Genomic DNA, 24,571 nt, shown 5'->3' with positions numbered 1-24,571 from the left:
ATTGCTTGAATTGATATTATTGTGTACTACAACTATTCTCCTTACTATATTTGACCTACATTTTAATCTGTTCCCTGTTCAATTTTAAATATTATTATGTTGTTTTGTATTTATGTGTCGCTTTGGACAAAGGCGTCTGCTAAATCCATAACCATAACCATGAAATAACGTGATAATTTCATGTAGCCTAATAACGTGATACATATCTTGTTAAAACGTGAAAAGATATTGTTATAACAAGAAACTTTTCACGTAATTACATAATACTGAGCCTTTTTATTTATTTTAGTGTGGCAGCAATACGCCGTACCAGATATGTCCTTGCATGATGCTTGAAATTTTCATCCACCCACAAAGCTGTTTTTATACTAGGCCTACACTTAAATATCTAGTTCCTTACACATTTATTGAAAGTGCCTGGTTTGTGGTTGATAGGCTTGTTGTATTGCATTAGCACTACAGTTCCTTTCTCCAAATGTAGCCGTAGCCTGTTAATTTAAATTGACATATATTTTGTTTGTGCTATTGTTGTGTGTGCGTGTTTGGGGGCGGTGCCGTCAGAATTTCCCCGGTGGATTTTAGTGCCCCACTCCGCCCCTGTTGAGTATGACTACGTCAGGCTAGCTGCCTGTTGCTTTCTGTAATCTAAGCAGACGTACGCCGTGGATAGTAGTTTGGCACACCTCGGACTCGGACTCCCCACAAACGGACGGCCTGCCTGACAGCTACCAGGCACGGATCCACATGATCTCCGCTCCTGTCCTGCCCCTTCCAGCGATGATAGAAACTCTTGGTATATTTCTCATCTTGGCCAGTGTCAAAAATGTCAGGCCGGGTAAGTGTTCTTATATTCGTAATTTCACTTCGTCGTTAAAAATAAAAATCGTTTATAGTTTCAAAGTAAGGCAGCAGCTGCCTCGGCCGGCGTTGGCCCACATCTATATAAGCAAGTAGGCCTAGGCTATAATAGTGACATGCCATAGCCTATAGTAGTGATATCCAGAGCCCTTATTAGACATTCTCTGGTGATATCACAAATGAAAGGTTTGGGTACAGTTTGCTGTTCAGGCGCTCAGACGTTACACGCTACTTCAGTCCCATGGCCTACACGTCATTCACTTTATTATTATTTTTTTTTTAGACATAGCAAGCTATGTAATGGTAGACGTTTTCTAAGTTTAAACACAAACTCCGGGTTGCCACACGTAATTTGAGCCTAGCCTATTGGATTTTCCGGAATTGACCGATCCCAAGCCCCGCCCCCTTTTACTATGTCACAATAACTAACTAAATAACTAAAGAGCTCAAAGGTTCAAAGATAAGCCTGGGATACTTGTAGAAGTGACATCCGATATCCTGACCGGGTGAAACGTTAACACACATAGGCCTAACTTTGGATAGGCTGCTACTTTTCAGTAAAGAAATCTGAGTGTGTACGAAAATGTTCCCTTTATTTGTGTTCATAACTACACACAAAAACATAACGAAATCTGGTTTCCACTGATGAAACAACAACATAAGCCTACGCAAAAAATTATACCTACCTTTAACTGAACTCGCCCATTCATACGATTGAAAGACGCGCAAAAGGCTACACCTTCAATCACGGATCGCTTTACACACAACAAGAATACTTTCAGCTTTGCTTCCTTGCCATGTTTAACTTGGGATAGAAGACTGTTCACAGAAATAAGCTAATGATAATTTTATGATAACAAACGCAAGCCTACTGCGATGCATAACTGATGGCTGAACGAGAGATAGCCAATGTCTTCTAAAGATCGAATCATGTGCAGATTCAAAACTATGCCTTGCTATATAGGCTATGCAGTCTCGAAATCGCCAATATTAGACCTAGGCTACTACATTGCCCACGTTTAAATTAATTATAGCATATAAGCGGGCACTGATGAAGTCTAGTACAAAACAAATTACGTCTGCAAGCTGCAGATAGGCTGTCATGCGTGATATGGATTTGAGCTCGGAGTGGTTTCTTTTCAATACACTTGTATCATGTTTATTTGAACTCTTCCTTCTAAAGCAGCCATTCAAAATAATAAGTAAGCTATCGGCCTACCGATATTCGTGATAACGTGCTAATTGTTTATCCCCAGTTCACATGCATCCCATTAAGATCCACGACACCGGATAGGTTTGTCCTCAATTTGTGGTGTTCCACCTCGTTGATAACAGCGGACATTGTGAATGTGTCCATCTGCATACTGAAGGCCTTTCTGACCTCTGTTTTTTGAATATCAATATTACTTGACGCACTCGGCTAAATGGGGGTGCTGCGTCCCCATGTTGAACACGCGTTCTCGCACACTTTCCTGGAAACTTGTCCGACTTAGCAACATTAACTATGGGACTGACAGTGGGAGGAGGGGCTTGGGATCTGTCCATTGCTCTCTTTTTTGAGTGACTGCCGGATAATACTAATAATAATAATAATAATCTTTATTTATATAGCACTTTTCAAAACAAAGTTACAAAGTGCTGTACAATATCAACATAAATGAAAATGCAAATAAGACATAATAATATAACAATCAAATAATATATACTAATTCAATTAGAATTTAACATAAATTTGAAAAAGGAAAATAAACTTACACTGAAATAAAACTTACTGAAATAAAACTTGACACTGAAATAAAACTTAGGATACTGAAATAAAACTTGACACTGAAATAAAACCTACTGAAGTAAAACTTGACACTGAAATAAAACTTACTGAAATAAAACTTAACACTGAAATAAAACTTAATAAACTTAACACAAAATGAAGTATATTACTTAAACAAAACTAAGGAAGGCTTGCTTGTAAAGATGAGTTTTAAGGAGGGATTTAAAAGAGCATACTGACTTGGCTGACCTGATTTCATCAGGCAGGTCATTCGAGCCTAGGTGCCCTGACACTAAATGCTCTCTCCCCTTTAGTTTTTGAGATTGACCTTAGGAATAGTTAGGAAACCACTACCAGATGATCTTAAAGTACGCACAGGTGTATAAGGTACTAGGAGATCAGATATGTAGTTGGGAGACAGGCCATGTAGAGCTTTAAAAGTAATCAGAAGAATCTTAAAATCAATTCTAAAGCTTACTGGGAGCCAGTGCAGTGAGGGTAAAACAGGAGTAATGTGATTACAGTACTTTGTCTTAGTAAGAAGCCGGGCAGCTGAATTCTGAACAGTTTGAAGTCTCTTTATAGATTTTTGGTTCAGACAAGAAAAAAGACTATTGCAGTAATCCAGGCGTGAAGAAATAAATGCATGTATAATGGTCTCAGTGTCTTTAAAAGTTAAGATGGAACTAATCTTGGAAATATTTCTGAGGTGATAGAAACAAGACTGTATGAGCTTTGTGATGTGACGTTCAAAGCTTAAATGAATTATAGCCTAACCTTTTCCCGGGACACGAATTGTCCCGGTTTTTGGTGAAAATCTAATTATTATTTCCAGTTTCATTTAACCGTATGGTTTTCTTTTTGGTTGTGTTTAGGACAATAAATCCTGTGTCTACATACACTGACGTATAAAAGGCATGTTTTTGTTGTTGATTGGCAGTGCTGCTACTTTCCCTAAAGATTTGTCCTCAGTCCCCACTTTTACACGTGCCTAGTAGTTGCAGATGTATTAATGTAGAAAAGGACAGCAGCAGTCCAGAGCGAGTTTGCATTAATGGAGCTTCAGGTCAAATATAGGTAGCTTAAGAGACAAAAAGGTGAAGAAAAAGGGTTCGCTGGCCTGCCAGAGTAATCAACTCCTCCTCCTCCTCCTTTTTCTTCTTCTGTTAGTTTTGGGAACTCATCTTTAGTGCACACCAGAGGCTGGCAGGTTCCAGCTGGCTTGTCATCATCGCTTCTCCTTTTAAATATAATAGACATATAGACCTAACTGCTCATGTTTTTTTTTTTTTTTTTTTTTTTTTTTAAAGCAAATACCCTAATTTAGGGTATTATTTACTGTAATATAGGGCTGGGACTAAATTCGTTGACATGAATAATTTGCTTTGACTCGTAGCAATGTAGATTTGTTAACGCACCCAGCATGATTTAGGCCTACACCCCAATTTAAACTGACATAGGCCTAACAGCTGTTTGTTTGAGGTAAGACTATTATGTTTAGCCTAATTAACTTGATGATGAGGAAGACAAACCATTTTGTGGAATGATCATTCATCATATGAAATTTGCAACGATGTGACTCTGGTAGCCTGTAAGTGACATCATGCTCTCTTAAGGCCTATTCACACCAAGAACGATAATGATAACTAACCATAACGATAAAAGCATTCACACTGATCAGCTTTTATCGTTATGGTTATAGTTATCGTTCTTGGTGTGAATAGGCCTTTACTCGATATTGTCTGTAGCTGGTCATGCTTTTTATGTGTGGCATTCTGAAACTGTCCTTGTGACCTGGCACTTTGAATTATCTCTTGTTTCAATTTGGGACCCTGCAGTCAGAATTATCATTTCTTTATTCAAAGTGCAAAGACTTAGCCAAATTAGCCTCTTAAAGTGTCAGTTTATGAACACATCATTTTGAATAGCCACTGTATAGCCTACCTGTGCCTTCCTTCTATCCTTCCTTCATCAATACACTGACTATGTTGAGTAAATGGACAGTGTTTGAGAGCAATAGCTTTTCTCTGCCTACAAGACATGCCATAAATCTGCATACAGTCAACAGATCAACTTAGGAAGGATCGTGACTCTTTTAGTTGGTTAACTAACTGGGTACCATGTAAGCGCTTAATGGTGATATATTGAGTTTGACGTTAAGGGGCATATGAATTGTTCATTGTGTTGCTTTAGGTGATACATGGGGCAACTTTTTGAGCAATGTTGCAGGGCAACCACATAACTCCTTCCATGAGTTCCAATTGGATGATTAAAGTTCTCAAGAAACTGATGATTAAAGTTCTCAAGAAACTTAAGGTTGGTGTGAGAGGGTGTGTATTGTGTGTGTAAGCAACCGTTACTAGTCTTGCACTGGATCTTGAGCAAGGCACTTAACCCAAAGTTGCCTCGAGCACTGAGTGTCTTTGGCTAGAATCGTCTGCAAAATTAATAAATGTAATGTAAATGTAACAAGTCTGTCAACACAGAGGCTACATTCATTGATGTGCACTTTTATGATGTCATTATATGTTTTACCAAAATATTTGGGAAAAATACACAATAAAGTATTTTGATGCAAAATACAAAGCAATTTTCTTTAACCCAATAAAGTACAAATTACGAAATACTATTTTGTATTTGAAATATGTATTTTAAATACATGCACCTAACCCCTCACTGCTCCCCGAGCGCCGCTGTTGTTGCAGGCAGCTCACTGCGTCGGGATTAGTGTGTGCTTCACCTCACTGTGTGTTCACTGTGTGCTGAGTGTGTTTCACTAATTCACGGATTGGGATAAATGCAGAGACCAAATTTCCCTCACGGGATCAAAAGAGTATATATACTTATACTCATATATACTTATAGTAAAAACTTTGGATAAACTAGTGTAGCCTCTGAAAATGTCTTGAAATGATGAGTGCTGAGTCATACAGAGTGCAATCACCAATAAGGCTAAGGCACACAACATGCCCCCACCTCTTCCCTTTTAAAGTTAAAGTTTATGTGCGGTCAATTATTAAGTTAAAGCCAAATTCTATAGTGACAAAAATAGGCTGTAGCATTCATCCTCCTTTGTTTTGATGCATCTATATGCATGTTTAAGGCATAATGTCCAATTGAATTTTGTTAGATGCTGACAATGGCTTCAACCCAAAACGTGTCTGTCTGTTCTCTGGCTTCCAATAAGAGTTTACGCTGTGCCAGTGCATTTTTCTGTTTATCATCATAGTTGTTATTTTTGTTGAGTTTCTGTTCAATTGTCACCATAAACAGCAGTGAACTAAACCGTGTATATCACAAGAAGCTGAATAGATGCCACATTGACCATAAACCTGCTGAGGAAATGATGCTGGCATTAGCCTATAGTTCAGCAACCCTCTGCAAGTCACATGCTATAGCTTATTTGTGCATGAGAAAACATGCAATGAAAGTGCAACTAAAGAGGATCAACCCAATTATGTGACTAATTCATCCTAGTCACACACCAGTTATCAACTTTCATTAGGTACTACAAACATCACTCAGTGTGAATACAGTAGACACAAGTCATAATCACATGGTAGCCACGATAACCCTGTGTTGGACTCCCTGGTTGTGTTTTAGTTCTAGGTCTGTATTGAATATGGTCAATAAAGCTTGACGGCTGAATCAGGATCTGCAATCAGATGATGATTTATTGTAGATGGTAAAAAACAATTAATAACAGAACACAGGCTAAGTCTCGAACAGTAAAACTCAGCAAACTCCACAGAGTCTAACAGTTGTGGTTGTTATTTGAAGTGGCCTGCATGAGCGCCCTGACAGAAGATGCTCCTCGAGCCGCTTCCTCAATCCGTCTGAGAGTCCAAATCTAAGACAAAGCCTAGGCTCTGACCAGATGGAAATACTAGCCTGAGCAGAACAACACGCTATCTCCCTTGGCCCATGTTGTCACTGATGTTCCTCGGAAGTTCCTGAGCCACAGGGCAGTTTGACCTTCTTGATGGTAAATATAAAGAGTTTGGTTCCAAAATGCTATATCCTCCATTTTAATGAATTTTTTTTTTTTTTTTTACATTTTGTTTACCAAGTACTTTCCGTGGAAATGTAATTCGGTATTGTTATTTGATTTATCTTTACTCAGTCAAAACAACAGAACTGCAATTTTATTGATATTACCTGAAATAATTAAATAATGTAATTTATGTTTCCAAAAATGTATGTTTCCAAAAATGGATTTGGGCAATTCCACGGAAAATTTGACTTTTTGTCACATCCATAACGCCAGTGAAATGCCTTGGCATTTGTATGATGTGAATGATAACATTCATTTTTTTGTGCATTTTTTCTCATGTACATTCTTCAGCCAAATTTCATGTAATCATTCACATCATACCATACCATCACATTTTATTGGCGTTATGGATGTTACAAAAAACTTAATTTTCCATGGAATTGCCCACTTATAGTGTTTTGGAACCAAACTCTACATATACACAGGCCTAAGCCTCTCTTAGTGTCCACATCTGGTCAGGCTTTTGGTATTGGACAAAGTTATATACAATGGTATGGACCTCTCCTCGTTGTATACTGCAGAATTAACATATGAACACATCAGAATAAAACCAAACCAAGTTCAACCGCACTCCACACAGGAGTGTGCTATGGTGCATATGGTCCTAATAATAATAATAATAATAATAATAATAATAATAACCTTTATTTATAGAGCGCTTTTCTCAACAAAGTTACAGTGCTTTACATATATGAAAGAATAAACAGAAACAAAATTAAATGTCTAAATAATAAGCTTTATTTGTATAATAATAATAAGCTTTATTTGTATAGCACCTTTCATACATAGAATGCAGCTCAAAGTGCTTTACATTTGAAGCATGTAACACAATAATAGTCAGTCAGTCATTATCAATCACTTTTCTTTGCTGTTTATGATCTACTCAGCAACATATCAAAAATATAGAAAATGACGTCATAAGACTGGCAGCCTTAACCCTCTTACCCCCCACAAGCACGCCATATGGCAACTGTGGCAAGGAAAAACTCCCATATTCCAGGAAGAAACCTTGAGCAGAACCTGACTTAATAGGGGGAGCCCATCTGCTTCTGGCTGGCTGCGCCCTCCAATAGTAGCAGATGTAGAATAATCTGAAAATGTAGTCTACAGGATAAGATGAGTTAACTAAAATGTTTACTAAAACTAAAAACAATACAAATAAGACCATATCAACATTAGCAAGAATAATGGAAATGTATCCAATGTATAAGATGTCACAGAATCAGCTAACCTTATTTGTTCAGACAGTGCATTCCAGAGCTTTGGGGCTAACACAGAAAAAGATCTGTGTTAGCCAGGACTCGTGGGATAGTTAATAAACCTTTGCCTGCAGACCTTAATGCCTTGGTATAGGAAGCCACAGATCAGGCCAGTTATTGTTGTATCAACATCCTCGCCTCTCGAGGCTGGCAAGGCGGTCTTCCTGGAAGTAGTTGTTTATAAATGTTTGTGCTGTATTTATATGTGGCTACAGATGACATCAGAGACACTCACGTTCAGATGAAAATGTTTATGGGTGGTGCATTGGCGATACGTGAATGTGGCCTCATTCACACGTGTCATACGGGCATCTCTGGTTCGCTGAGGAAGTGGAGGCACGGACTTTGATTCTGACCCAGGAGGGGTTTTGATAGCTGTTGAAAACAGCATGGAACTGACAGAGATGTTTTTTGTTTATAAATACATAATAAATAAATAAATAAATAAATAAATAAATAAATATTTCGTTCTGACCCAGGAGGGATCATTTGTGCTCCGCCTGCAGTGATGTTTTTTTGTTTCACCTCAAAGAGTGAAGTGAAAAATAGCCACTTAAGACCTGAGACTGAGCAGTGTGCAGGAGCCATGTCCTAATTGTAACACTTAACCTTGTTGACACACCTGCAGTGACTTAGTGTACAGGGATGATATAAAGTTAATGATTACACAGTACCGCACATTAGCACTGTAAGTGCCATGCAGTGCACTGAACCAATTCATGTTGATGTGGTTCCTGTCTGCTACATCATGTTGAACTAGGCTGTACTTCATCCATCATTCAGGTGTATTTAGATTTGTTTTGTTGCAGTACCATGAGTATTTTGGTTTTGGTTGAGTGTCCTCCACTAGCCTGACGTTGTCTTACTCAAATTCTAGTCAGAATTTGAGTCTGATACTGCTCCATTGGGACATAATTATGGGGCTTCTTCTCTTATATCCCCTCCGTTTTTAAAAATAATTCTGTTGAACAGTGTTCAAAAACGCTGTTTTCCCTTGATGAAAGTGAAACCACCAGTTTTCCCACATCTCAACTTTGGCCAAAGTTTTCAGAAATAATCGTTTTCAGTGATAACAACCTCGATACAAGACCGAACTTCCCGTGGGGCCGGACTAAGTTCGGAATGGCACCCAGGCTAGTCATCCACAGTTTTTCCAAAAGAGAAAACAGTAGTTGCTCTTGAGAAGGAAGTAAAATATGCGTCACATGCAACATGCTAGAAGTCTTCATCCCCTTTATTGTATACTCTCCAAAACTAACACGGACACAAAGACACCACACAATGATAGTCTCCGATCTGGTCCACATCTCAGGGAAAGCATGCAGGCTTATTCTATGTCAAATCAGATAAGGCTGCTGCTGCACCATCTCAGATTTTGTTCAAACCTTGTCTATATCAAGAATGTTTTCCAAAACAAAGGCCTGTAAAACATTTCTGTGCAAATCCTAGGTCATCATATTATTTTCATCCCTTGAAATTACATCAGTTTTACAGCCTTATCACATTATGACATTTTCTGGAAAGCAATGCTTGGTCATTAATATAATGAAAAGTATCACTCATAGGCAGCCCAAAGTTTGTAGGGTGGAAGATAAACATGTTCTCAGTATGACTGAACCATTAAAAGTTAGTACGGCACATTCTCATAGATTTCCTACAAGGCCCTAGATTTGGGGGGAAAAGTACAAAAAGAATGACATTAAGGGTAGTATAAACTTGTTTTTGTACTATATTTGATTAATGTTGTACCAATATTTGAGCTCACACATATTGATTTATGTGTTCCTACTAGCTACACCACATGCCATTTTAGTCCTATGAACATTACCAAAAAATTACCTTATTATCTTTTGTGTGCATTTATTGCAAAGGCCTCAAATATTGACTCAAAGTGTCGTATTTGCAGACAAAGTAGTGATTGTTGCCATGTTAATACAAATTTCTTTTTTAATATTACCAGTTTTGCACTTTGTTCCATATTTAGGGCCTTATATAAAACGAATGGCCATGTAGTACAAACATTTAACAGTCCAATCACACTGAGATCATGTCTGTCTTCCACCCTACAAAGTTTTGGCAGGCTAGGAATAATACTTGTCAAGATATGTCCAAACATAGCCTCCAAGATAAGGCATTTCTGAGAGTGTAAAATGATATAAAATCAAGGGTGAAAACATTATGAAAACATTGGAATTTAACTGAACTATTTTACAGGTCTTAGTTTTGGGACCTAAATATTAGGTAGACAAACTTCAAATAAAAAAAAAAGCAAAATCAGGAGGTGCAGCAAACCTTTTCCTGGATTTAGTCTGATTTGGCACAAAATGACCCTGAAAGGAGCATATGACACTTTACAGGTTTACAGGAAGCCTGTGGATATCGGTCATGACATGTTGAGTTTCACTATGAGCAAACAAAGCGTCAGACTCCCTTTTCATGTTTGATGTTTCGAGTTACATGTTTTTACCTGTTTAAAGTCCTTCTAGTCTTTGATGTTTGCAAAAGACAACTCAGTCTCAGTCTTGAATACATTTGGGCCTACATTAGCAGACCTGATTTGGACTCAGAACACCTGTTGTCATTAACCCTTGTGTTATCCTCAAATCTTACCGACACTCTTTATCCTTGGGGTCAATTTGACCCCAGCTAAATAAACCCTCAGAAAATGATTGTAATTCATATTGTTACCCAGTTTTTTTGTGACAGTTACTTAACAAGAGTGTAATAACCACCATCAAAAGCCCTACAAAATAATCCCACCCCCTTTATGAACCTTGGAACCCTGGCTGGCAATATTGCCCATCCACTGTCAGCAGCCCAAATGCTTGCTGTTGCTTCCCCGTTTGACTTTTACAGTCCTGCCAAAATTACTTATATGTAATAAGTACTTGTGTATGTAATAATGATATTAACAATATGTTATCATACTATTCAAATAACTAGATGTACCGCATAGCGGTACAAAATATGACCGCCGCTCAGTCCTGTACATCCGTTCTGCGAAAATAAATCACACTTCAATTTGTCTCCATATTTTACTCCATCCCCCACTCTTGAAACTTTTGTGTATGCTTGTTTGGCATGCCTGAGTGTGTGGGTGTGGCTGCACAGAAAGTAGCCTACTGGTGCTGAAAAGGTGAATAGATTGTAGAATAGCCAAAGAAGATGTAGCATTGTTATAAAACCTTTAAAATCTCTAAACAATCACAATTAGGGCAGTTCATCACAGTTCATCCATTGCAACTGGATTGATGAAAGGTCACTTACACCTGTAGGCTACATTGTATTAGGGAAAAGCAAAAGGTATCAGCATAATGTTATTTATTTATTTATTTATTTTTTATGTATTTATAAACAAAAACATCTCTGTCAGTTCCATGCCGTTTTCAACAGCTATCAAAAACTAAGGTCATTTTTGGATGGATGGATTTTTTGTGAATGTTTCTTCTTCTACATAAGATTTTAGTCATCTTTAGTTCATGTAATACTTTATTGTCAATGCACAAATTAAGTAGGCCTAACAGTAGTCTGAAACGTTATTGTTAATGCACAAATTAAGTAACAGTAGTCTGAAACGAAATGCTGTTTTACATCTAACCAGTGGTGCAAATAACTGACATGTCCAAATGGGCCTTGATGAAATGCGCCGCTAGACTGTTCATACACATTTTAACGGGCCAAAGTTGAAGAGCTTTTGTCCGTTATTGTTAAATTCGCAAATATAGGCTGATTCATGTTCCCTTGCATTGTGTAACTGAGGTCCATGGCTTGTCTGGCTTTCATCAGACCAAGCTCAATCTTTTAAGAAATCAAAAAATAAATAGCAGGCAGATCAGGCTGGGTTCACCCAGCCTAGTCCATAGGCACCGATATTGTTTAATTTTCCGATTGAGATATACACGCTCTGGCTATTCTAAATGCAAAAATGCATCAGGGAGTTATGACAAAACTGTAACTAACAAACTAGATCCTAATAGAAAGCTGTTAGCTTCCTAAGCTACAGGTAGGATTATAAGGTAGGCCTATTTACAACATAAATTGTCAATAGGCTATGCTGGCTTACACAAATAAAATATCCTTTGAAACCAATGGCTTCGCCTTACAGTATCAAGCGGACTTAAACTGCCATATCGCGGCGAAAAGTTGTAATAACATTCACGCAGCTCCATGAGTCAAGGAAAGCGAATGAAGTAGCCACTTCTAAATGGGACCCACTACACAGTAGCTTAAGGTGTGTTGCTAAAGCAGCCATAATGAAATGAAGGTGTCATTGTTTGGATACTTCACACACGTGCTTTTTAATTTCACAGACTACAACTACCAAGCTGGAATCAAAGCACATCGATTCCCCTCTCACACCCTGCACGCACTTAAAACAAAAAATAAACAGGCGCCTCAGTCTCACGCATGTATAGGCAAAACTGTATCAGACCGGGTGTAACGTTGGTAAATCTTCCATTGCACAGAATGATTTTGTAGCATGTGCAATAAATGACAGTCGAAAAGATACAAACAGTGCTGCTATCACCGCTATATAAACGCATTTTATAGTTGTCTACAAATGCAATCAATCAAATTGGCCTCCATCACTCAACCAACGCTAACGGTAACATTACCTAGGTCCTTATTGATATTACAAGATTAACGTACCTGCAGTAAAAACCAAGCATGTCCGATAAACATCCTCAGATTTATTTCGGCTTCAAGAAGACATGGGAATTACACTTCATGTGAACATCGTCCTATCCTAACCCACTTTTAACTTCCAACAAAATTACGTCTCACTGCAACGATGCGCCATCTAGTGGACAAACGACTACTTATCGCCAATACTGAAAATGCAGCCATGATGATGATGATGAATATTTATTTTGGCTTTCTTTTAATCCTACTGAATTTGTAATTATGTATCGGCCGTTCTAATACCGATAGTATGTGGGTGCCTGTGTGCATGTGTATATGTGTGCACCGCCATCTACAGGCCAATGAGTGTACAGTCACTAAATGTACACATAACCTAATTTTTTTAGACCCCCCCATGGATGAAATTCTACGAAACTTGGCATACTCCCAGAGAATGCCAGGTCAATCATACACATAAAATTTGGTGCAGTTCTGAACATCCTAACTGAAGATAGGGGCGATTAAAGCAGAATAATATTGCATTTTCATTTTTTACCGGGGGGGGGGGTGCAAATCACAAATGAGTGATTATTATTATGATTATACGTGGCGGTCATAATAATATCCATAATGTGTCAAATATTCATGTATCTTATGTTTCATACAGCTGTGGTCAAACTGACCCCAAGGAACATCAATGTACAAAAGATTTGTACAGGACATTGAAAACATATTATTGTACAAATTTCATGCTAAGTTGTACCCTTCAATTGAGAAAAAGTCATGAAACATGAAGCAAAAAAAAAAGGTGAACCATATTTTATGATGTTAAACATTGCTTGGGGTCAAATTGAATTATATTGACTGTCTACTGTATGCACAATTGCACAATTTCTGCCAAATTTTGCTGCTCTTATTTCTTCATTGTATGTGCCTTCTTATTTTTACTTTTTATATTGTTTACTTGAATGTTATGTTTGTCTGTGGACCTAATTGGTAAAATATGTCTTGTCTCCACCGTGGGATAGTAGGAAACGCAATTTCGATCTCTTTGTATGTCTTGACATGTGAAGAAATTGACAATAAAGCAGACTTTGACTTTGACTTTGACATTGACATAGCCAGATTCCAGTGTTGTAATGTAATGGAGTACAAATACTTCGTTACTGTACTTAAGTAGAAATGTCCGTATATGTACTTTACTTCGCTATTTAAATTTATGTTATGTTAAATTTATGTTAAATTTATGTTCACTTTTACTCCACTACATTTCCTAGATAAAATGTATACTTTTACTCCGTTATATTTCCACTAAGCATCTTCGTTACTCGTTACTAAAACATAAAATTAGAAGTAATGTGTGCGACAGCAATAAGGGAGGTTTGGCGAATCACTGCTCATAGATTGCATTACGCGCGACGCCCGCGACGCTCGCCGCCTATTTCAGCTGTTTGTTGCTAAAGGAGGAGGACGACAACTGAAACCGCCATGAGCACGAAAGCAACTACTGGAGGACCTCCCATTATCATAGACGACCACCCGGCGATAGTGGTGAACTTCGGCGAACAGGGTAGTGGTGAAGATAACGTCATACACCCGTGGCCGTATTTGCAATAAATGTTTCTGTACATTGGCAGCTTCTGTGAAGCTGAACACTCCGCTATGTTACCGTTAGCGTTGATGTGAAAGGCTATTTAGCATCGCAGGACTTGTCTTCAGTCCAAGAAGAGTAAGACTGAATCAGGCCCGGGTTGGGTAATCGGGAGAATTCACGGTGGGCCGCTTCACTTTTGGGCCGGTCGAGGAAAAAAATATTGACATTGGTCACGTCTATCTTTTCTTAAAGTAGGACACTTTCCGCATTCTGTGCATGACACCAATGCAATGACTCTGCATGGGTTGTAGCCTACGTGAGGGAGTTCTCCCCTCCCAAAAAGAGTTGGTTGGGTCCATAGCCCGTTTTTTCCAAAAAGTTTTCTCAGATACGGATAGCCGAGCCGGCCCTATACAGTAGACACAAGCGTCAGGAAGGATGGATGGTAGAAAGAGGCCAGGTGAGACAGCAGCAGATCAACCAGTCGACCACTGAAAATGATGAGCCCGAAATTAGTGATGAGGAGGCCATGACTACAGGGACAAGTAGAGAGGATAAATTAAAGTTATTTAATGTAAGAAAGAGCAATTACCCTACATGATAAACCTATATGCCTTGTTTGCTCAGAAGAGGGTGTAGTAGGCTAAAGGAGTAGGGTAAATCACCAAACAACAATATAGCCTACCCATGCAAAAAACATGTAGCCTAAACATTAGTTCAATATGCCTCTTTGTGGAAGCGTGGGATAAGCTACATTTCAAAGGCTTTCTTTCTGTTTTTGTTAACTTGTGGAATAGTGGAATATTTTTTGTTAACTTCTCAGTTGAAGTGAATTATTATATAACCTTTACACATTTGTTGAACCATGGTACTAATAAAAACTGCAGGATAGTAAGAGGTGAAATGTTGCTTCATTTATCCAATTTCCACCACTATGGAAAACATGGTCCGGTCTTGGGCCTGAAACTCCCGAGCACTGAATTCTGGCAACTTTGAAAACCAGCTTTTTTTGAAGATGAACAGACACCTTTTCAGTTTCAACTAATGACTGGCATATTAGTAGCTGCTGGACATAGGTGGCATGTGTGTGTGTGTGTGAGAGTGAGATGGTGACCTGAACTTAAGAGAATTGTGCCTGAAAAGTCCTGGAAAAGAATGTGATTTTGATTTGATGAGTGAGATTAAGAAGATATGGGAACCCTGAATATGCTTTATGCTTTACTAGAAGAAAGCCAAAATAAAGTTCACAATAAAAGTTCAAAATAAAACCGCTTGCTTTTTACTTTTACTTCAAATACTTAAGTACATTTAAATATCAGAAAATTACTTTTGATACTTAAGTACAGTATATATCAGATACTTTAAGACTTTTACTTAAGTAATATTCTAAAAGGTAACTTTCACTTCTACCAAAGTCTTTTTTTAGTACGATACTTGTACTTTTACTCAATTATTGCTTTCTAGTACTTTATACAACACTGCCAGATTCAATAATTTAATTGGGATGACTGGATTTAAGATAACATTATGTGTTAATGTCTTCTGTTTGTTTTTTGTTCTGTGTTTTCTCTTTTGCTCTCCTCTGCAGTTGCACCTCCTGAAAACTTGACCATCCTCTGTCAGGATGGCATAAACATGGCCTACTGGAACCACTCTGGATCTTCTACAAATGTTTTGTTCTCAGTAAATATCATCAGGTTCTCGTAAGTAAATTGTTTATCCTGATACAGGTTGAGCTAATGTTATCCATTTGTAGTGTTAGTCACTATTCAAGGTTCAAAGAAAAAATATCTAAAATCCCTTTGAAAATGTCACAACCTTTACAATGAACCTTTAAGATCATTTTGTGGTTGGTTAGTCTTAAGTACTATTCCTCAACTTTTGCAGTTATATCATAGGGATACTAATGAAGTGACAAGTTTATCAATTTCATCTACCTAAAATATAATTAGCATCATAAGTCAATCACATCAGGAAGTCAAAAATCTCACACCCCCATCCTCATCAACGGTACTGAGGTGGAGTGTGTCACCAGCTTCAAGCTTCTGGGTGTCCACATCTCTGAGGACCTCTCTTGGACCCTCAATATCTCTCTACCCTCTCTTGGACCCTCAATATCTCTCTACCCTGATCGTCTCTTCTTCCTGAGGAGACTAAAGAAGGTCCACCTGTCTCCTCAGATCATGGAGAACTTCTACCGCTGCACCATCGAGAGCATCCTCACCAGCTGTGGCACATTATGGTATGACAACTGCTCTGCTTCCGACCGGAAAGCACTGCAGAGGGTGGTGAAAACTGGCGAACGCATCACCAGATCCTCACTCACCTCCATCGATGCCATCCAGGACAAGCGATGCGTGCGTAAGGCGTGCAGCATCATCAAAGACTGTTCTCACCTCTACCACAGACTGTTCACCCCACTCCTCTTGCCTGTGCCTGTTGATGTGTCCACGACCATGGCAACCTTGACACGGACAACAAAGAGCCGGACAATCAAGGCTGCCCCTGTAGAACTTATGCATAGCCATATTCTACTGCTCTTTATTCTATTCATACTACACATACACTTATTATGACTGCAGCTAGTGTAGCTACCGTAGCGGTTATATAGGTTTAGGCAGAGTTTTTTTTCTTCCGGATTTTCTTCAGTAATTTTGTGTCGACGATTCCTGGGACACTGAAAGACCGGGCTGCACGAAACTTGGTGGGCATGTAGCCCCACAAGGATGACACAGAACCACTGATTTTAGTTTTTGATCTGTCGTGCCTCGGGGCCTAGGAGGACCACATTTTTTTGTACGTAAGACTTGATGGGCCATCTCAACCCATCCCATAACCACTCATTTATGGTATAGCGCCACAAAAAACAAAACTGAGGCTCTGTAATCGCAGGTATCTTTGTGTTCAGAACTGCACGAAATGTGACCTGTAGGATCACTATGACACCCTCTGAATGCATGCTGAGTTTCATGGAATTCCGTTCATGGGGGCGCGGATGGTGGTCACACACACACACTCACACACACACACACACACACACACATACACTTACATAGACGCCATACCACTGTCTACACTGCACTATATGTCTAAATACTGTTTATACTGCACCACTTGTCTATACTGTGGATAATCACATTGCACTTTATGCTTTTTTGCACTTCTGGATAGACACAAACTACTATTTCATTGTCTATGTACTTGTACTCTGCACAATGACAATAAAGTTGAATCTAATCTAATAAGAGTTAGAATTTGAACACATACATTTACCTATCTAGATGTAAGTGGCTAAAACAGGCACAAAAAATAGCTTTTCAAATATTTATTTTTATTTATTTTTTTGCAGTTTGGTAGCCTAGAAATCTAGACGCACCCTAGCGGCGGCAAATTAATTTGCTCAGCCTGTACGTCTAGTATCGAACCATAGGGATTTCTATTGGCTTAGCACCGTGGATGTTCTCCAATCACAGCGCTCTATTTTGTTAGAGAGTCTTAAGGCGGGCTTAACAGGATAACGACAGTCCTGCGACTGTGAACAACAAGGAAGGTGGCTATGGCGAACGAAGAGCGGTTGTTTGAATCGGCGTTGGCGTCAACTTTGGAGGAGTTGGACTTGTGCTTTTCTTTGAAAGTTGAGCAACACAATGCACTTAAGTCATTACTTTCGAAGAAGGATGTATTTGCCGTTTTGCCGACCGGATACGGATATGGTCGTAGCGCTGGCCTATTGCATGCCTAGGCAGTTTGAAAGACAATTCTCTGCCCGCCCCTTGGATTAAGCGATTAAACTCAATGATATAGGATGGCCCCGCCAGGCTAGCAGTTTGGTACAGTAGGACAAATCTCTTTTAGATGTTGCCTTTTTCCAAACTCTCAAACAAAATCTTAATTAAAGTATCTGTGCTCCTCACTAAATAGGAACACAGTCTTGGGAAGTCTTCAATGATTTGGTGATACTGCATGGTGTTGTTTTATCAACAGGGATGGCAAATCCGTTTTTGACAGCAACACATCAGAACACCATATCAACATATCAGATGACACAGCACCTATGGAGGACGTGTACTATTTTAACTTGACTGCCTGGGAAGGAGACATCCGCTCTGTTGATGTCCGTAAAGACTTCAGCTATGCCAGGGATTATGAAGGACCTGAAATTACCAGCTGTAAGTATTTATTAATTCAAATAATCTGCAATACACTGAATGACTAGCATCTCGTTTGGAGGCTTTTCCAGCCTTTAGTGACAGGACAGTGAAGATTGGACAGGAAGTGAGTAGGAGATGGGGAGTGGACTCAAGAAATGCACAAAGTCACTCCCTCAGGAAAGTAGTTACTGTAGTATATTTCCAGAAAATGGCTATGTACCACGGTGCAGCAGAAGCCATTGTCCAGCACCCTTAACTCACATACTCACTTGTTTGCTAAAACTTGCCCATTACAACACCTTCTTAGCACACGCCCCAAGCCTAACCTAGTATCCCCAAACCCAAGCCAACCTGATCCTGCTGGACTGATGTCATACATTATTTTTATGGAAATCACCACCAATATCATCAATTGCCTTTCTTATAAGGGCTCTGATTGGCTTGACAACATGTCAGTCACCTGTTGAGGGGACAAATCCCAATTTCTGATTGTATGTGTTACGTATAGGAAATAGGGGGCCCCTGGACTCCACTTCTGGCATAAAGACAGAGCACAGCAGGGTACTGTGGACTGACGGTACAATGCTGTACTCTCTGGAAAAAAAGTTTCCCTTCAGGGACATTAAAGTACTTAACTAATGATGTCATAACCATTTGAACATGGGCACCCTTCCATGTATACAGTTTCTGATATATGTTTATGTTTGCTTAACAGATGCTTTTATCCAAAGCTATAAACAGCATAGTGTAGTATCTGTCACAATACTTGGATTCCAGCATCATGTTCTGATTCAGTGTATCTTGCATGTGTACATTACTGATTCAAACACTCAAATACAATTAGGTATAGAGATAGAAATTAATGAACTTGTATGTATTTGAGAGGTAAAAAGAGGCTGTTCAAAACAATAGGAATACAATAAAAGTAGCAAGAGCTCTAGTGGTACTTGAAATGTGTGTTGTTGCCAGCTGTTATACAGATTGTAGATAGAAACAGGTCTTTCAGGTTTGTGTCCTAACATATGACACTACCCAATGGGAAAGCTACTTGTGCTCTTTATGTGATGTTCAAGTTGTCTTTAATTGTCTCTGGAGTCCTCATGTAGTTCATTTTGCTCTCAGGGCCTTTGCTGATACCTCAGTGTAATGATGCAATGGACAGTCTTGTGGCTTTAAACTGATTGACAAGGACCACTTCTCCCTTGCTGCAGGTTTTATGGACGTCCCGAGTCTGAACATAATGATTGAAACCAATGGGATTAAATTCCGTTTTCCCCATCCTCAATACAAGCAGAAGACAAAGAAAATGTTCTACACTGTCCACATCACTCATGATGAGGTAAAAGGAGTCTCTGCTTTGCATAATGCCTAACAACGCCTCTTAGCTGTTCTAAAATCACTGGAGCCTACAGCCTCACGGGGCTTATTGCTTATTGACTACAGCAAGTATCGATAAGCATGTTTTGTTATAGATATATTTTTCAATATTAAATAATTTGACACTTATTATATCAATACAAAATTGTCTTGTGTTGATATTGAGTGCTTTATAACTGTTATCTTCATTTCATTTATTTATTTATGAGGAAAACACACATTAATCAATATTTCTGTAAATGTGCCAGTGTTCGCCAGCCAGCTAATAATCTTGCCTGCTTTATAATTCTTATAACTGCTACAGTGTAATGAAATGTGTCTTCATGTCTGTGATGCGTCCTTACCAAAGTCCTTTTAGGCAAGTCCGTCCACTCTGCGGCCATATTGCAACGCATTTTGGGCACTTATCGGGCATCGTTTTCGGGCAGAACTGCGCGTACGCAAGGCTTCATGGCACCAACCTCGCTCCAACTTTGAGATCACAACACATGATTGGCACAATGTATTCTTAACATACCACATGATTGGCACAATGTATTCACATGTCAACCTTTGGCTGCGGAAAGGGCAGAAAATGTGTAGACGACTGCCATCTTTGTGTTACAAACTAACAACATACATTTCTATGGGAGATTCTTTGAGTGCTGTGTCTCCTGATTAGAAAGTCTCTGTCCTTACTTCTCACGTTCAATTCTGCACTCCACAGCGCAAACTCAAGTTAGAGTGCCCCCCGGAGGATAAAGTGTGTCATGGCCAAATCCAGCTGAGTGTTGACTCTATAGAGAAATGCACAACTTTGGAGGTAAAGGGAGCCATCGGCGGCATTCTCTATAAAACATCCAAGGAAGTATGCAACCCGGTTCCTGAGAAGGGTAAATTAATATATTATAAATGCATAGGGTTTTTTACACTTTCTAAATGTTCAAATAGCAAAATGTTGCTTTACAAAATTGTGTATTGACTGATTAGTTTTTTGTTTGTAATTAAAACAATATCAGGTGGTAAACATATGGTTTTATGATATATATTTTATAGGTATATTTTATCAAACATTCTCCAATTAATTTTGATAATATAGATCCAGAGTCATAACCACAATAAAAAAGAAAAAAGTTCTGTAGCCCCACACTCCTAAATATAGTGCAAAAATGCATCAGTGTTGTTGGTTTTATGCATCTGTGCTGTTGGTTTTAGCAAAACTCCGTACTAACTTAGACTGTGCTGTTGGTTTTAGCAAAACTCCTTACTAACTTAGACTGTGCTGTTGTTTTTTAGCAAAACTCCTTACTAACTTACAGTAGACTGTGCTGTTGGTTTTAGCAAAACTCCTTATTACAGTTTTTCTCAGTCGCTTTGGTGCTTTTCTCACATCACTATTACAGTTTTTCTCAGTCGCTTTGGTGCTTTTTTTCAGATCAGAATGAAAATTCTCATAACTATTAGTTCAACCTCCACAACATTTAGTCATTTGTGCACATCATAGTAGCAATTTCTCTTTCCTCTGAACAAATTGCAAATGCTTTTGGACATGTATCAGTTGCTTTCATACAATTCTCTGCTGTTTTTTAACATTATCATTTGCTTATGTCATGTCAGTCAAAATTAACTATACTTATGGATGCTGAATAGTCGTTCCCAATAAAACTAATAGTCTTCATTTCATTGCTTGAGTCATTACATACAAAATTGTTGAACTAGTTATCAAATTCTGTCACAATGCTGTGGAATTGCAAAGAGCATACAGTAAAAATGTATGTATTCAGTGTCTTGTACTCACTCCCCTAACTACAGCAATGTGTAACTTTACTGTAGTTTTCAAATGGCTGTACAAGTACTGTATAGTGCTGTCTTGAGCATGTCCAGGTAGTGTCACCGAGTTCTGACCTTTTTTTTTGCATTGGAAAACACTGAGAGAACTGTCATAATGAAAACATGACAAAGCCATTTGACTATCTTGTTCATAAACGATGGTGTCAAGACTTCTCATTTTGATGACACTGACAGTTTCATTGACATTAATACCTGCTTTTGAGGAATGGACTATCCATTTTGAGCAAGTGACATGCTTTTGCAGTCCACTAGGTTTTGCATTTTGCACTAATTGTTTTGAGAAATGCATTAACTGCTGTGCAAATGTTAATAGTGATGTGAGAATAGCACCAAAGCGACTGAGAAAAACTGTAACATTTGCACAGCAGTTAGTGCATTTCTCAAAACAATTAGTGCAAACTGCAAAACCTAGTGGATAACCTGCAAAAGCACGTCACTTGCTCAAAATGGATAGTCCATTCCTCAAAAGCAAGTATTTATGTCAATGAAACTGCCAGTGTCATCAAAATGAGAAGTCTTGATACCATTGTTTATGAACAAGATAGTCAAATGGCTTCGTCATGTTTTCATTATGACAGTTTATGCTCTCAGGTCAGAACTCGGTGACCACTACCTGAAAATGCACAAGACAGCACTATACAGTACTTGTACAGCCATTTGAAAACTACAGTAAAGTTACAAATTGCTGTAGTTAGGGGAGTAACTGAGTACAAGACACTGAATATGTATGTTTCACAGTTTTACTGTATATGCTCTTTGCAATTCTACAGCATTGTGACAGAATTTGATAACTAGTTCACCAATTTTGAATGTAATGACTCAAGCAATGAAATGAAGCAATTCGTTTTATTGGGAATGACTATTCAGCATCCATAAGTATAGTTCATTTTGACTGACATGACAAAGCAACTGATACATGTTCAAAAGCATTTGCAATTTGTTCAGAGTAAGGAGAAATTGCTACTATGATGTGCACAAATGACTAAATGCTGTGGAGGTTGAACTAATAGTTATGAGAATTTTCATTCAGATCTGAGAAAAGCACCAAAGTGACTGAGAAAAACTGTAACATAGACTGTGTTGTTGGTTTTAGCAAAACTCCTTACTAACTTACTGTAGACTGTGCTGTTAATTTTAGCAAAACTCCTTACTAACACAGACTGTGTTGTTGGTTTTAGCAAAACTCCTTACTAACTTACTGTAGACTGTGTTATTGGTTTTAGCAAAACTCCTTACTAACTTAGACAAAACCTATATGCAACCTTGCTCAAGGATGCTCTTGGCTTTGAATGCAGATGTTATGTTGCATTTCTTAAGATATCAAGTATATAAATAGTATGGATAACTGTGCACTGATCTTTTTAGTACAGTCTTCTTATTGTTATGCTCTTGCTAACTCATTAAACACTGTTTGTGTGATGTACAGGTCCTTGGCCCATCTATCTTTTTGTGGTGATCTGTGTCATAGTGCTGGCAACACTTGTGGGTATTCTCATCGGTGCACAAAAAGTGATCAAGACTGTGATTGAACGCTCCAGCTACTATGTGCCTGTAAGTCAGAGACTCACTCTTCTGAAGAAATGTTGATTTTGCCAGTGCGTTTACATGGACTTGAGTATGTTTGTGTTTGCCTATGTAAACATATCTCAAATTGAGAAACCCAGGTAAGCCCATATCCTGGTTTTGAGAAACCCGGTTATGATACTCTAGCTCATGTATCATACACATAGACATGCATACACATTTATACTACGTATTTGAAAATATATTTGCCTGACTGCACAACATTTAAAATGGAATTTTACTCATTTATGACAATTTTTTTATATGGGTGTATTAACCAGATGATGGCAATCCATACATTTGGTACAATCTGATTTGTCAGCTCGTGGTTCTACTGACCAATGCTTTATGTGATGCAAACGTGAAAGGGTTCATTTGCTTATCTTCTCAGAGATGGGTCTACTTTGGAATGCACATCAGATATTCGTTGGGAGTGGTGTTGATGGTGATCTTGAAGGATCACATGTGTTTGCTTCCTATCTCAGCAGCAGTGGTTACCTTCTGTTGTCTGCTATGCTGATATTATCAATCTCTTTCCTTTCTCTCCTTTTTCATACATTGTACAGGTGTCTTTAAGACCCAGACGAACACCAGGTGCCACATGCATTCTGCAGCCGGAGTTTACCGTATCTAGTTGCGCCCAGACAGGGAGCACTTCTCTGTTTCAGTCGCCCGAGGACTCCCCCACAGAAAGCCCGACGATCATCCCACCTGACGGCTGCCCTGAGAAGACCCACTTCCGCATCCCTGCTCGTGCTCCGTCCAGCGACGATCAGCCCGAGGACGGTTACGAGGCCCGTCTCAAGAACGACCTTGAGCCTGAGCCACTACATGGCCTTGAAGTGCTATGAAGGCAGCGATGATGGCTACTACATGCAGAGAGAGAATCCCAGACACCTGGAGAGCACTCACAGCTCTGTCATCGACATCGAGATAGCCCCGGAGGACCAGGTCAGCGGTTATGGACCTCGCTAGCTCCAGAGCAGAGCCTTGGTGACTTTCTCCCTCTGATAACCCCTCAGACAAGGACCCAGGGTACCCAGCCCCCACCCCTCCCCCCACACATTATCACCTTCTGACCTCCCAGTTGGGTCTCCTTCATTTCCAGAGCTACGGCACATCTGTGGCGTCTGTCTCCATCTCTACAGCCCTTCTGCTGTTGGAGCTCTTGGTCTGCTGCTGATCTTTACTTGAGACTTCTGGCTGCACAACATAACCTGCTGGAGCTTGGCATGTATGCAGCATACCATTATTACAAAAGACTGTAGGAAGCCAAAGGGAATGTGAAAATGCAAACAGGTCACAAACACTTGCTTGAATGTAAGTATGCTGTGCACTCAATAACCACACTGTCTTACAGATACATCTGTCTGAATGTCTCCAAGTGTTTTGAATAGTTATGGACATCTTGTTACTTTTATATATATATATTTTTTTTTTATTTGTTCTTGCCCAGCATTTTTTGTAAAGCTTATTTCATTATGCTGTTTTATA

General features: G+C 38.9%; 1 protein-coding gene across 1 annotated transcript; it reads left to right on the top strand.

Moving 5' to 3' along the window:
* Positions 1-629: 629 nt before the first annotated feature.
* On the top strand, positions 630-23,928 carry LOC125311938 (interferon gamma receptor 1-like). The gene is made up of 7 exons (XM_048270346.1): positions 630-835; positions 15,745-15,859; positions 18,141-18,325; positions 19,519-19,646; positions 20,391-20,556; positions 22,941-23,065; positions 23,644-23,928. Exons 1-7 carry the CDS (start codon positions 745-747, stop codon positions 23,926-23,928), a joined length of 1,095 nt encoding a protein of 364 aa, XP_048126303.1. The 5' UTR covers positions 630-744.
* The last annotated feature ends 643 nt before the right edge of the window (positions 23,929-24,571 follow it).

This window comes from Alosa alosa, chromosome 18 (assembly GCF_017589495.1).
Source record: "Alosa alosa isolate M-15738 ecotype Scorff River chromosome 18, AALO_Geno_1.1, whole genome shotgun sequence".
NCBI lineage: Eukaryota > Metazoa > Chordata > Actinopteri > Clupeiformes > Clupeidae > Alosa > Alosa alosa.
This window is presented reverse-complemented; position numbering and strand designations above follow the sequence as displayed.

Bases quoted from the DNA above. Each gene is read 5' to 3' on its own strand.
- LOC125311938 (XM_048270346.1), top strand. From the start codon at position 745: ATGATCTCCGCTCCTGTCCTGCCCCTTCCAGCGATGATAGAAACTCTT. The intron at 15,860-18,140 runs GTAAGTAAATTG...TTTTATCAACAG, and splicing joins GTAAATATCATCAGGTTCTC to GGATGGCAAATCCGTTTTTG. The intron at 20,557-22,940 runs GTAAATTAATAT...TGTGATGTACAG, and splicing joins CAACCCGGTTCCTGAGAAGG to GTCCTTGGCCCATCTATCTT.